Consider the following 14,353-nt stretch of genomic DNA (forward strand, 5'->3'; position numbering starts at 1 on the left):
TTGAGCGTTTTGTGACTAGTAGTACTACGATTACAATCGCTAACATTGAAATGTTACTGGCATTTACTATTACTGTACTTGTGCATATACACACCATTGTCAGTTAGGAACACCTAGGTCAAACGAACGCTGTCTAATGAATCCAACCTTCATGGTTATAATGTTTTAGAGAGGCTTTGATTCAACTGTGTTCAATATGGATGTAGTTTTTTTTATGCGGGTAGACTAAGTAACACAGCACCTTCAAACTGCTTCAACAAAAAGGTTCAAAGATACATTGGCTGGATTGGCTAGAACATGGATTAGTATGTGGTACACTCAAAAGGTTGGTAACTGATTGTGACAGCATCAGATGCCAAAAACACCGACTGGTTTCTTTGTCACTTACACCTATGGTCAAAGCTCACGGTGACAGCGGACCGTCCGAATTGTGCGGGATGAGCTGGAACCGAAGGGAAAGTGAAGTTATAACATTACATAAGAAAGCTGCTCTTTATGATTGAATTTTTTCAATTCATTTGATCACATTGGCACAGGTTATTGTTTACAAGTTGGCCATATACAAATGTCCCAAGGGTCCAGCTTTGGCACTGCAGGCATTGTACTGTAACAACTGAGAGGGGCAGTATGCATCTTAATATCATCATAATAACTGAGTGACAAAACACTGAGCCGTGGTTGTTTCCGGGCCCGGTGCACTGTTTCTCTTGATATACACTGCAGTGTCAGGCCACATGCCGCCATGCGCGTTTCTGTTTCAGTGCACACGTGCTCAGATCGCACGATAAGGCTCCGGATTTAATTGCATGTTATAGCTTCCAATTTCAAAAGACGTGAAATTAAATTAAAAACGCTTACAGACCGTATCACCAAACTCTTTGAACAACAAATTGCAGTCAAATTGCTCTCTTTGGTTGTAGAAAATTAAAAGTGAATGCATGATTATGTGCGTTTTTGTGACATCTGTGCACGTGCCACGAACACGTGAACTCGGTACATGGATAAATCAAATATTCTGTTTTGTTTCTCTTGACAATAATGTCTCATTTTTAACCCTTCATTTTAATCAAATCTTTCAGAGTGCTCGGTGAGAGATAACGGGAAAACAAGTGCACAAAATCGAGTGAGCTTCTGCCTCCATGCAGTAATGCTGTTCAAGTATATGAGCTGCATTACAGTGCAACAATTCAAGGTCACTTCAGTCAACACGTTATCAACTCATAAAACAATCAAATGTAAATCAAGACCGTCCGCCACATAATTTAAAACCGCTTGAACAACTCGTACGTAGGTTACTTAAGGTGACAATAGTTTCACTGTATAACTTGATTCAATGAAAAGGAAAAATAGCGACCAGTAGAATCTCAAATCATGGCAAAATTTCAAATACGGCGTCAAATGTTTCATCTACTGCCGCATATTTGGGGGGAATGGGTGTCTATGATTTGCTATTCGGGATTATTAGAAAGTTGTGGTCTCAAGTCACTACAGCGCAGATTTATAGACAGGAAACCGGTCTGAGCAAGCGCCTCGTGACGATGGAGAGAAAATATGGGGGCTTGTGTTCATGTAAGTGAAAAGTTTCAATGTTGGAATGCATTTTATCTTTTACATTTACAGTCAATTTGGGTAAGAGCGTGGATATAAAGGTTCGGCATCAGCTTCGGCACAAAGCTTAAATGTTTGACACAGGTTATGGTAGGCCTATCAGAAATGTGTATTTCCTTTTTACAATTGATATTCCATGTGAAGTCACCTTAAGATGATAAATAAGCTGTATGTGTCACCCATACCCCTAAACATTTCTAATGGTGCGCAATCTTTCTGTTTCGGCGTCCTGTCCCTTTAAAGAAATGGACAGAGAGAGACGGTCAACAAAAGGGACAGAAGAGTTAGACGAGGGAAGAGGGAGACCATTAGCGCATCCCAAAATTATACGGTCCTCGCCCTAAACTAAAGCGCTCCGCATGGTGTTGTTTACACTGTGAAACTCCACATTTAGTAAATGACAGCTCCATGGATACAAGGCAACAACACTCACTGCTACAAACTGCAAATCATCGCATGTCACCCGGAGCTGTAAATAAGTGTTAAGAACTGAGTAACACTGCTTATTCCTCATATTTATTGGCAGTCATAGACACGAGGATATTGCCCATTATGTAATCTTTATGCGCACAGTGACAATGGCACCACAGAGAGGCACTACTTTCCGACTACTATGCCAACATGAACTCTCAAGTTGTGTTTGAGGTGTCTTATATTCCTATGGTAACTTATCCTGTCGAGCCAAACTTCTCCGTCTTGTCTCCCCATAGCGATGGCGAAAACCGATATCGTCTTATCTTATGTATCGACCGGGGGCACCTGCCCAGCCAGGATAAATCAATAATTTCTGAAATTCCGTCGCTCTGGCCTTGGACAAAAGTGCCCTGCATGCTGTCGGCGCATGTCCAGTCTCCGTTGAGACACTTATTATCAACGCGTCACTGATAGGGCCGGGAACAGGGTTTAATAGCTGACCTATTAGAACACAGCTTCCGGCTCAACATCCCCCAATACGTCCATCACTTGATGCTGATTCGGAAATGCGCGGCGATCAGAGCCATTTGTCCATCAGTTTCAACGGCCCTCCTCTATGATTGAAATGGCTCATCCTCTCAATATTAATGACCCGATTAATCAAAGAAAAAATTCAGTATTGAAATGTGTTTTTGTTTTTTTATTGTAATCGCGCTTTACATAACAGACACTTCACTCTACTTTTACTTGGCACCACATCCCCCAGAGACTATAAGCTGTTGTTCGGATTCAGCAATAATTAAATGAGCTGCGCGATAAGTATTTTATTTTCCACAATATAAGCATTCGAAAAAATGGTTACAGAGGAAGCGTTATCAAAACTCTGACGGGGGCGGCCGGCAGTCACATCCTGATCTGGTGCTTCTCTCCTCCCCGTCCTAAAATGAGTCACATGCCTCCGAAGCGCAAATGTGTCATACGAACTCTGCTCCAACTCATCCGCTAATGTTTGCTCTCACAATGTGTAGTGTCTGGGGCTTTTACTGTGGCTATTGGATCACCGCGCTGGGTACTGCATGTCACACAGGAGGTGATAGAGAAGTGTGGCGCAGAAAGCGCACAGGCACACACCCGACAGTGTCACAGCCCAGTCGCTGGCCTGTCGGAGCCTCTGCTCGCCACTCGGCACGGTGGGCCGCGGACTCCCCACCGCCCCGTCGGTTCCTGCCATGATGCCGCCGCGCTCTGCATTCAAGTTGACACCGCCTTGGCTCCCTGGCGACGTCCTCGCCCTGGGTCCGACCGCGCGGCGACCGGGAGCCCTTTGTCCTGTGTTAGTTTGAGGATTGTAAAGGGATGAAGAGGAGGTCAAGCAAACAAACGTGAACACGTAGACTTCCTTGCGACGCACAAGCCGGCGCGAGCGGTAGGGAGCCAATATGTGGGGAAATGACACCATCTTGTGGCAACCAACAAGTGCACACGGGTGCAGTGGTGAGGAGCAAGCGTTACTTACCAAGACAGCTCTGAATTGGCACAAAGACAACGAGGGCACACACAGAGAGAAGAGATGCATACACCTATGGAGGAATTAGAATAACGATTTAAATAAATGATCACGTTGTCTTCTCTCAAAATAGCCGTCCACAGTGGCTTTAATGTCTTATTCATGACGTAAAGGGCATTCTTATTTCAATAATTAAAAGGCGGATCAAATTATCAAAGGAGGATAATATAGATTGTGGGAGTGAAGCTCGCTGTGCTTCGAATATATTTCTCTTAGTACGCATAAAGATGATTTGCTCGTGCTCACCAAGAGGAGCTGTGCACCGTTCTCCTGAGTCATTCTCCTCAGGGCTCGCCCCATCTGGACCCCGAGCAAAGCTAAAGAACAGGGCGTTGCTGCGTCGTCATGCTCAGTCTCCACACATCTTTGGGAGAAGAAGTTACATATGATGATCATGGTATTAAAAACCTCTTTATATTTTTCTGAAATAACGGCAGAAGCACATTGTGAAAAGATTATGTCCATGGCAAGTTAGTGCAAGAGCATACTTAGGTGTCCAGTGATGATGGAATGATCTCCAATAACAGCTGAGATTAGATAGAACTGGCTTTCCTTTAAAGTGAAAGAATTTTTTCAAAAGGGATACCTCCTTAAAATCTTCTCCACCACAGTGTCCTCATCATCATCGTGTGACAGACCGAAAAAGCCACGGATGGCCGGAGGAAGAGCATGCCCTCGTCGTGCCAAAGCCCCCAAGTTGTACATTGCCTGTGAAGTGGATGTGAAAAAGAAAATAAGAGCAGGAGGCTGATAAGACATTCACAGAGAAGGTTCGGATAAATAACAACACTGTATAATTCTGTATGTGGTTTTTATTGCGGTGTGCCCGAGCCCGTCGAAGTTTAATTAAGTTTGTCGTGGGGTGATGAGACTGCAGCGACAGTCAATCTGTCACCTGAGGGCTGCCCGCCAGAGCCGCTCTGCTGTACATCGATACGGCCTGACCAACCACGGATAACGAGTCTTCTTGCGCGCCGGGGGAATAGTAATAGTAGTCTCCCATTTTCAGCAGCGCTACAAAAGAAGATAAACACTGGCTGTTCATTGAGCAGATTGACAGAGACAGAGACAGAGACAGAGAGAGAGAGAGAGAGAAGAGCGCGAGGTTAAAGCCAAATGAAATGAGAGACACTCACCGGACGGATGGGGATCATAGTTCAATACTGAGCAGTTCTGATATCTCCACTGGCAATCATAACCGAGATCCAGCACCTGCACGTGGGAGAATAGTCGCGGGGTGAGAGGTGACGGAGGTTACGTTATTAACTGCTGCTAGTAATTTCCCTGCGGTCTTGGGTTTTTTCCCCTTTTTTGTTGATGCGACCGGAACAATGCACTTCAACTATGTGATCATAAAATGTCCAATTCATTTTGAAACTGTGCTAAAGAATCACGCTGAAAGGAGAGGCGTTGTCGCGATCGAGGGCCGACACAAAGGCTTACAACCAGAGGAACAGGAAACGCGTACCTCGCACAGGTGCGCGGCGTTGCTCTGGGCCAAACCCAGACCAGTTTCGGCTGCCAGCACGTAGTGCACGAACGCGTCCTGCCTGTCGGCAACAGAAGATGATTGAGCGAAGACAATGGTAAAGTAATTGAAATGAATGTCCCTACCATGCGCCTCGGAGGTAGGCCCGGAGAGCCTCTCTGATCACGAATCCAAGGTGTCCGCTCTGTTCACAGACCTTTTTGAGCATTCTACATGGAGGGGCAAACGGTGGCTGGTGAATTAATGAACGTCACAAAAGCAGAAAATACTTTTAACGTCATTTTTCAAAAATAGCTTTTGGATTCCTTGAGGGCATTGGGGGAAAAAAGAAAAGAAAAAGCCCCTACGGCTGCAGCTGATGCCTCTCCACAAGATACCAGAGGAACCTTGGTAAGCAGAATTCCTCTGTGCAAGACAATAATGCGGCGGCGGTGGCTCTTATTTTTAGATATGCAAATACGAGGTGCTGACCTTGAATTAGCCACTGCCATTGAAATGAGATGCCACAGAGCTGCGGGCTGAAGTGAAACAGCCCATAACAAAGCGTTTTCTACACCAAGCTAGTGAAAGCCTCTTACATCACAGCCCTCTCCGCATCCTGAGCCACCCCTTCCAGGCTTCCTGTCGAGAGATGCCGAGCCGCCTCCACTGATGCGGCGGCGTGGCCGAGGCGCGACGCGTTCAGAAACTGCTGGAACGCGGCCAACTGCGGACCAAAGAGCACACCAGCTCGTCAGTCGCACTGTAGTCGGCCACGACACAGCGCTATGACACGGTGTCCGACTCCGACCTCGTTCCCCCCTGGGCTGCGGGGGGTTTTCCCGCGGAGGTGGTAGATTCCCAGGTTGAACATGCCATCGGCGCTCCCATTGCGCGCGGCCTGCTCAAAGTACTCCACTGCATGGCTGTGGTCGCCCAGTATGATCCCGTGGTACCAGCCCAAAGCATTCAAGGCATCAATTGAGCCCTGAAGTGAGGAAGCAGACACTGGTGTTGGCAGTGAAGGCGCACGGTGTAAACATGAAGGGATTGATTCCTGCACACGTACCATCGCCGCAGCCTTCTTCAGCAGCAGGAAACCTCGGGTGTAGTTTCTTTTCACTCCCTGGCCCTGGGGGAATCAACATCAGTCAGTGGATCAATAGCCGTCAAAGCGCAGACACACACACACACACACACACACACACACACACACATAGTCACACATTCAAAAAAACCAATCATAAAATACGCAGTGTTCAGTCATGAAACAGGTCGAGTCTGTGTGATGGTGTAAGCACCTTCATCAGCAGGATGGAGTAGTCGTACATCGCCGAGGGATCCTTCATTTGCATAGAAGTTCTCTCAAACCACTTCACTGCACTCACAATGTCTTTTGAGACTCCATTTTGTCCCCAGTAAAGCATTATTCCCAGGCGTCTCTAAAGATAGTAGTTTTTGTTAGTCTTAAAACTGCCTCTGGGACCGATCACAGGGGAGAAATAAAAGTTGGCCTTAACTCTTTCCCAGCGTTTCATGCATCTGCCGGCGGCGGCGGCCCTTTATTCGAGTGGTTCATCTTTACAAGAGGATCCACGAGAAGCTTTGTACACTATATCACACGTACCTGGGCTTCAATGTCTCCTCTCTCTGCCTGGAATTTCAGATACTGAAAGACGTCGCTCGTCTCGTGTGTCAGGCTGTCTAAATCCTCTGGGTTGTTCAGGTAGATGTGTTCAGGGGTGTATTGCTTTAGAAGAGACAAACAGAATCATTAATATAATGAACTCTCACTACTGCTGCTATGACTAATGTTACTGCTTACTACAGTAGTTTTAGTACCGCTGCTGTAATTAATTCCTCAACACTGCAATTACTGTTACCAAATATATTGCTATTGTTTGTTGGGTATTATCTTTTTAAACAACACCATCAACATGTAGTCACAGCATTGTGGCAACTGACTCCCGCCCAGTCTGAGGAGCCCAGATCAACATCGGGGACTTCTGTGGTCATGTAGGATTCTGTAGGACGCTTTATCAGGGAGAAACTGATCAAATGGATTTTCAAGGCCTTTACTGGAGATTGGATCCTGATGAATTGTCGTGCACTGTCATCTTCTCTGGCCCTCAGATCAACTAGGAAACTGGTTGATCGAAAAGGCCACAGCGAGAATTTCCATCTCGTTTAAATAATTCCAAGAATAAAGGTCAGTCTGAAGTCAAACTTTATCAAAGAGAGGCCTCTTATCCCTCTATTCAGCTACCTCATTCACATTTTTAAATTTAGATCCATGACCCACACTCTGCAACAACTCTGATCCAACTGGTTGGACTAAAAACAAAACTCTATTAAATCATATTTTGGTCACAAGCACTTTTTTATCACTGTTGCCATACCCTTGCACGTGTATACTGTGTGTGTGCGTGTGTGTGTGTGTGTGTGTGTGTGTGTGCGTGTGCGTGCGTGTGCGTGTTTGTATGAATGCATTTGTATGCATGTTTATCCTGTACTATCTCACAAGACATTTGAAACTGGAGCCAGCAGCCAGTTACCTTGACTTCTTGTAAAGACTTAGGCATTAATATAATTAGGAAATAATCACCTTTTTTTTGGTGTGATTTCAGTCATTTAAACATACCTTGTTCTCGTGCATGTGGGCCATGTCCATGCTGTGCTGTGCCCCGGCATTGGAATAATAGCTATAAGCCACGTCCAAGTCTTTAGGGAAGCCATCAATTCCTTGTGCGTGTTTGTACCCTGCATGCATCAGGGCGAAGAGTTCATCACCCGATGCAGCCATCAAGCTATAGGCGTGACCCTGAAACACACAGCGGTCAATATTATCAGCCGAGGCAACAGAAGTGAGGTCAATGCAGAGTCTGTAGAGATGAAAGTAGCAATCAAGGCAGGGGGAAGGCACTCGGCACCTGGTTTTGATCAACCGAGCGTCCCAGACCGGCGAAGTGGACGGAGGCCAGCAAGAGCGACGCCTTGTGATCTCCAAAGCAGGACGACGCTTGCAGCAGAGACACCGACTTGGACGTGATTTGAATCCGCGTCTGATCCGCAGTGAACATTGCGCCGGCTGCCTCCTCAAACAAAGTAGTCCTGAGGTCTTTCATGCCTAAAGATCCTCCGAGACAGGGATGGCCGTGTGAGTTGTACGATACATCCCATACATGGGGTGATAAACAGTGCAAAGGATATTAAAACACACCTCTCCTGAGTTGCTCCTCCTTTGTTTGCAAGAGATGGAAAAGCGTGCTGTATTGAAGCGGTGATTCCCAGCTCCATGTTTGGGTGCAGGTCTTTCCACCGAACTGACGCCACAGTTTTATGAAGTGCGGAGTACAGACAGCTGAAATAAAAAACCAAAGAGCAATCTGTCGACGGTGGCCTTCCCATACTTAATAGGTGTGCAGTTGCTGTTTTGACACCCTTGATATTAGATCTATAAAAGGTCGCTCTCTGCGGGACCGTTGTCACTGTGTTTTAAAGGAATTTTTTATAGTAATATTTCACCTTTGTTGATTGTTGACAAGAGGTGACTCTCAGTGACTTCTTTTAGAAAAGCTTTTGCTAATGCTTTTATTTCCCGACACTGACGATGAGTCGTATCCAGCTCCTGAAACGCTGTCTCGGGGTGAAGTGGATTTCTTATCTGTGACATAAACAACATTGCATTTCACGCTGGGGTTAACATCAATAAAGCAACCAAACAAGAATATCTGACTGGTGACAGTTTTACCTCTTCAGTTCCAAAACGATAGTATTTGATAGGCCCAAAATAGCCGTGGAAGCCAGCCATGTATTTACTTCCCCCGATCACAAAGTATCCATCAGTGTCATCATAATAGATACTGTTCTGAAATCTGTAAGATAGTTAAAACCACTCAAACCCAACTCCCAGTATCACGGTAACTGTGTTAGTCATCCCTGTTCTATTGCAGCAACTGGCCTAGTCGGTGCTTTGTAAGGTCAAGAGTTTTGTGTTTCGCCGATTTCACAAAAAAACGACAAAGTAACGTAAATACCAATCCATAAAAATATCTTACTCGCATACGTATCTGTGGGTTTCATCATCCCATGTCACATCCAGCAGCAACTGAAAGACAGACATAATAATGCATGATTTCTCAACACACACACACACACACACACACACACACACACACACAAAAACTACTCAGCTGTGAACCACTTCAAATTGCAGCACACAGTGAAATGGCCCGGAGTGTCCCAGCTGGAGAAGGAACCATCGTTCAGGATCTTACAGCTGTTCCAAAAAAGAAAATCAAACGCTGCGAAGCCGTGGCACCAAACGAAACACAGAAGAGAAAGGATGACTATAAGATCTGGCCCCGGGCTATTTTAATTTCTGTTCTTCAACCCACCATAAAGCCACACACTCTGGTGCCATACCTTTGAGTCCTGTATGTAACAGTCTAATCTAATCCATTTCCACAGGGGCAGCGCCGCACTGACTCGGAAAGCTTCATCTTCTCCGGTTGTCACACGTGCTTGAATTATGACGTCCCCTACACAGGAGACACGGCAGTCATATATTTCAACACGTGAGATCCAAGGCTCTTTATTAATACATAACACAGTCTGTTCCAGGGCCTCACAAAACACACATCATCCCTTACAATCACCCCGTGATACCTCCTGTCTCATCCCCTGATCTGGCATCAGGTGTACACACAAGCCCACCTGTGTCTGTGAGCTGCATCAGAACCGAGTCGTATAAATCTTTCCTATCGACGTGATGGATGATCCCACAGAGCCTCCTGTGACACCGTTTGAGGAGGTAGATCCACACAGATAAGGTGACGCTGAAAAGCAAGCGGCGAAATGTGACAAATCGTTCCTCCGGCCGCCGAAGCGAAAAGTTGAATTTAAAACGCCACGCTGTCTGCTAAAACATGACCTTGCCATTTGTCATGGGCCGTAAATAAAAAAGCGCACACGCTCTGGTGAAGAGGCTTCATGATGCCTGTAAAGTCATTTAAACTTGACAGTGAAACCAAAAGTGGAGTGTGTCCTTACGGATGCCAGCACGCAACAGAAAGGAAACAACCACTGACCTGTGGCCTGTCAATCTGCTGATATCAACATGAACCACTCACTGTGTATTCTGTGCATTTGAGGCAATATGGTAATTTTTTAACATCTAAAACATCTGCTCTACTTCAGTATTTCATACAACATTTAAAGAACCCTGCATGACATTTTTTTTTCACGCTGCGTAGTTGAACTTCATACAGAATAATCTTCAACTACAAAGTAACTAAATGAGACATCAGTGTGGGAAGCTTTAAGTCCAACCTGGGCTGTGTCACAGCATGAAGACGGACCACCTCCAGGGCGCCGTCGATGAAAGGCTGGAACCTGCGGACCAATCCAAAGTGCTCACCAGTACTTGCCAGGGGGAAGCTGAGCATCTCGGTGACAACTATGACCGAGCGGAACAGCAAACAGATTGCATACAGAAACATTTCCTTTCAAATTTGTGGTGAGATCTTTTAAAAAGTGAGAAAATGACGATGTGACTGAGGGGCTGACCTGACTCGTGCGGACACTGACTGATCCCGTCTCTGGTCGTCTGCCATATCAGTTGCGCGAACCACGACGGGCACTCTGTGGGCGGTTTAGTGGGACGCTCCAAGAGCGGCATTGTCTGCAGCACTTTATGAATCTTCAACGTGGAGCCGTGGTGTGTCCTGGGTTCACTGCCATCTTTAAGATGGTCTAGCCGAGCACGAACGGTCACACTTTCAGCCTCCACGACCTTCCTGTTGGAAAAGTCTCGTTGATACAAAATGGACGGGGGCCATCGGAGAAGCACCCGGTGAATTCTGTAGACTCCCGGTGTGCTGCAGATCCATTTCTTCCTGAAGACCACTAAATCCGTCGTCCTTAATGTGGACACCACCACCTCCACTGCGAGCTGACACGGCCCGGGGCATCGATATCGCACGCAGACTACCGAGCCATCTACCACTTTGTCAGGGGCTGAGTAAAACTCAAGGAAATTGTCAGGAAGGCTCTCGCCGCTCTTGGAGGAAATGGCTTCGGACACAAACTCTCCCTTAGTGAAGTAAAAGATATGTAAATAGAATTTCATTCAAACAAATTAGACGGGAAATGTGGATTACTTTGACAGAGTACATCGTTTTAAAAAAAACATCACCGTCACCCATTTAAACCTGCGTTAGCCTTTTCAGTCAAGTTAAGAGAGATGTATGGAAGGAAGGACATATTCAATGCCCTTAAAGAGTTCTTCCATTTCCTCAGATCCAAAAATATTCTAGAAGGCCGTGAGGGAAGGACTACAATCTAATTGCTAGAAATGCAATTAGGGGCTGCCATGAATTATAATTACGTGGTTGAAACCTGACCAACAAATACACAACATTTAAGTCTTACAAAATGTGTAAGACAAGAATGAGGTGGGGCAAATGGCACGGGCCTGTCACAAATTAGCATTCATTCGGAGTTCCATTTTGGACCACATCACAAATGTTATGTCCAGTTTAATTTTTACTTCTAGCTGTTTGGCCTCCACCAACTCCTGCCCAGTTTGTGCTGTTGCACAAAATGCCAGTCCGAACCAAAACAATGAGGTTGTCGTCCGGGCAGCTTTATGAGCTGAAACTCGCTGCATAGCTCCAAGGAGCCGAGGGAAGCTGTAAATTTTAGCTTCATCCCCATGAACAAACACTTTCACACTGTTTACACATTGGTTTCATGTTGTTTTTTATTACTGTCATTGTAGTCTGAAATATTAAGTATAATATTAAGTGCAATAGAGTTCCCTTACCTTTATAATAACAGCAGTGAAGACACATCCAAAAATGAGGGCATGCAACACATTCATTTTGAGTTGTTTTTGGCTTAAAATGAATGAAAACATAAAAACAGATTTGTAGTCCCCGAGTTCATCTCTAATCCATTCGAAAACAATAAAAGCAAGTTATGTGTGCAATCAAATTGGCTCTCTCAGTGTTCGACACTACCGGGTGTCAACAGCTTCCAAACTGGCACAGCATGTAGCATACACCCTGTGTGATGAAGGATTACCAGATATTCTGGTGGTGCAGGTTCAGCAGCGGGCATGATTTGCTTTTAAAGGGCTACCCACAGTACAATGAACAGGCACGATTAAATGTGCTCTGCTGTTTGACAAAAAAATTGTTGTTTGATTCATTTTATTTTTCATTCTATTTTGGGAACTTTTCCGTGTGGTGAAGCATAGAAGCTCAGCATCTAACATAATTTGATGTGCTCGACCCAAGGCTTTGCCCTACGCCCACGCAAGACTTTGAAGAAATCTGATCCGAAAAACAACCTGATACAACAGCCAAAGATTAATTACCCATGGGCTACTGACAGTTTATGCTTCAAAGTCTGGCAAATGATGCATTGCTGATGGGCTGTTTCAGATTACCACGTTTTTGGTGAAAGCGGTCTCCTTGTCTACGTATATATAAAGGGGGACTGCTGCTAAAACAGACACAACTCTAGATGACATGAAAAAAACCTTTGTAGGGCAACTGATAGGAATATTTTTGATTGAACTGGATAAGAGAGAGTTTCTTTGAGGGGGAAAAAAAAGTTATATAGTTCAATGGCTTTGCAGGACCTGTGCAATTTCCAGGACGTCTTTCTGGATAGTGTCACGACTGAATGTTCTTCAGTGCATTTTGGAAAGAAGACTGGATGTGACTTTATGCAAGGTTCACCCTTTAGCAATAGCTCAAGTCTGTTTAATTTCTATATACCAGTTGCAGAGTGCCTAGATGAAAGCCCAATACAGTATGGGCAGATCAGCAACACCCAGAGCTCCAGCACTCTCTTATCTCATGACTCCGTCCTGCCATCCTTTTCTTTGCCTATGAATCCTCCTCCTGCTTCCCCTGAGCCTGTTCCTTTGCCTTTTCCCATTTCTCATGGAACCACCACCCTGGCTTTCCTGTTCCAGGGCGGGGTACTGGCTGCAGCGGACACCCGCTCCAGCTGCGCTGGACAAGTGGCATGCCCGGCCTCCCTGAAGATCCGGCCCGTTCACAGTCACATGGTGAGCACGACCTCGGGCACCTCAGCCGACTGCGCCCTTTGGGTTCGGATTCTGTCCCGAGAACTGCGGCTTTACCAACTCCGCCACGGCCGACGGTTGTCCATAAGCGGAGCGGCCAAATTGCTTTCACACATGCTTCACCCATTTAAGGGAACCAAGCTGTGTGTGGCCGCCATTCTGTGTGGGTGGGATGGAGGAGAGGGAGATGGACGCCATGACAATGGAGGTACAAAGACTGATCTTGGTGGTTGCACGGAAACAACAAAGAAAATTGCAAAATCTTTAGATACCAGTCTTCAAAAAACTCAGAGCTCTTCTCCAACCCTTGGCGGACAACAGCACTTAACCAGAGAGAAAATACGTTTCTCTGGACCAAGTCTGTTTTATGTGTGCAGCGACGGCACTCGCCTGCAGGGAGCACTCTTCTCCGTGGGCTCGGGATCCCCTTACGCATACTCAATTTTGGACCAGGACGTTAAATGGGAATTGACTCTTGATGAGGCCACATCAATCGCCAGACAGGCTGTGTACAGAGCCACACACTGGGACGCATACTCGGGAAACCATGTAGATATCTTCCACATCTCCTCAAAAGGATGGACTCGCAGGAGCAGAGAGGATTTGAAAGAGGAATATTACAGAGAAAAGGAAAGACGGGAGAGAGGGATGAGACGTGACGTGACTTAGCCGGAGCGGAGACATGAAACAAACAAAAATGGCACGAGAAAAAAGAAAGGCAGATGTGTAGGAGTGTTCTTGAGAAATGTGATGGCATCTTTGCAGCAGACACAGAATTAATGACAGGAGTTGCATATTGTTCCCTCTAATAAACAGCTTTGTTTGTGCTGATCATAACGTGTGGGCTTCTCTAACAGTTGGTGTTTCCCAAATCGTGCAACGAGCTACTGAATGATATCAGAGCAGGGGCGTCCCTATCTATCTTCGAGGAACCTCTCGAAGGCTCGTCTCTCCTGAGAGCACCCTGCCGTGCCTAACTAGCACTTACCACGTCGAGGTCAACTGTAAACTGCGCTGACGCTGGAGTGCCGTCTGTCAATTTGTAGGTCACTCTGGACAACAGCATCAATGTAAATGTCCAGTAGCCGACTGCTGCGACATTTAGCTCGGGACGTTTAAAAACATTATGAATAATTTTAAAGCATGGTAGATAATAGCCCTGCTTGTTTTTGAATCACATAAAGAGCGCGGAGAG

General features: G+C 45.8%; 2 protein-coding genes across 4 annotated transcripts; one reads left to right on the top strand and one right to left on the bottom strand.

Annotated features, from left to right (window-relative positions):
- Positions 1-2,701: 2,701 nt before the first annotated feature.
- LOC118318620 (protein sel-1 homolog 3) lies at positions 2,702-12,170 on the bottom strand. 3 transcript variants are annotated; one of them, XM_035648447.2, is made up of 24 exons: positions 11,884-12,170; positions 10,626-11,151; positions 10,389-10,515; positions 9,774-9,895; positions 9,483-9,598; positions 9,116-9,165; positions 8,809-8,932; positions 8,583-8,721; positions 8,278-8,418; positions 7,988-8,184; positions 7,699-7,878; positions 6,685-6,807; positions 6,359-6,499; positions 6,127-6,189; positions 5,869-6,045; positions 5,657-5,784; positions 5,204-5,287; positions 5,058-5,139; positions 4,726-4,801; positions 4,485-4,603; positions 4,176-4,297; positions 3,836-3,953; positions 3,539-3,602; positions 2,702-3,351 (listed from the first exon to the last, which is right to left on the bottom strand). In XM_035648447.2, the coding sequence occupies exons 1-24, from the start codon at positions 11,974-11,976 to the stop codon at positions 3,080-3,082; spliced, it is 3,384 nt and encodes a 1,127-aa protein (XP_035504340.2). In that variant the 5' UTR covers positions 11,977-12,170; the 3' UTR covers positions 2,702-3,079. The 3 variants fall into 3 exon arrangements, with proteins under 3 accessions (XP_035504340.2, XP_035504341.2, XP_035504342.2); XM_035648448.2 differs by lacking the exon at positions 5,204-5,287; XM_035648449.2 differs by lacking the exon at positions 11,884-12,170 and having other exon boundaries at positions 10,389-10,451; positions 10,626-10,817.
- Positions 12,171-12,590: 420 nt separating this feature from the next.
- On the top strand, positions 12,591-13,995 carry LOC118318392 (proteasome subunit beta type-11-like). Its single transcript, XM_035648009.2, has one exon. It carries the CDS (start codon positions 12,691-12,693, stop codon positions 13,825-13,827), a length of 1,137 nt encoding a protein of 378 aa, XP_035503902.2. The 5' UTR covers positions 12,591-12,690; the 3' UTR covers positions 13,828-13,995.
- Positions 13,996-14,353: the final 358 nt, after the last annotated feature.

This window comes from Scophthalmus maximus, chromosome 13, assembly GCF_022379125.1.
Source record: "Scophthalmus maximus strain ysfricsl-2021 chromosome 13, ASM2237912v1, whole genome shotgun sequence".
NCBI lineage: Eukaryota > Metazoa > Chordata > Actinopteri > Pleuronectiformes > Scophthalmidae > Scophthalmus > Scophthalmus maximus.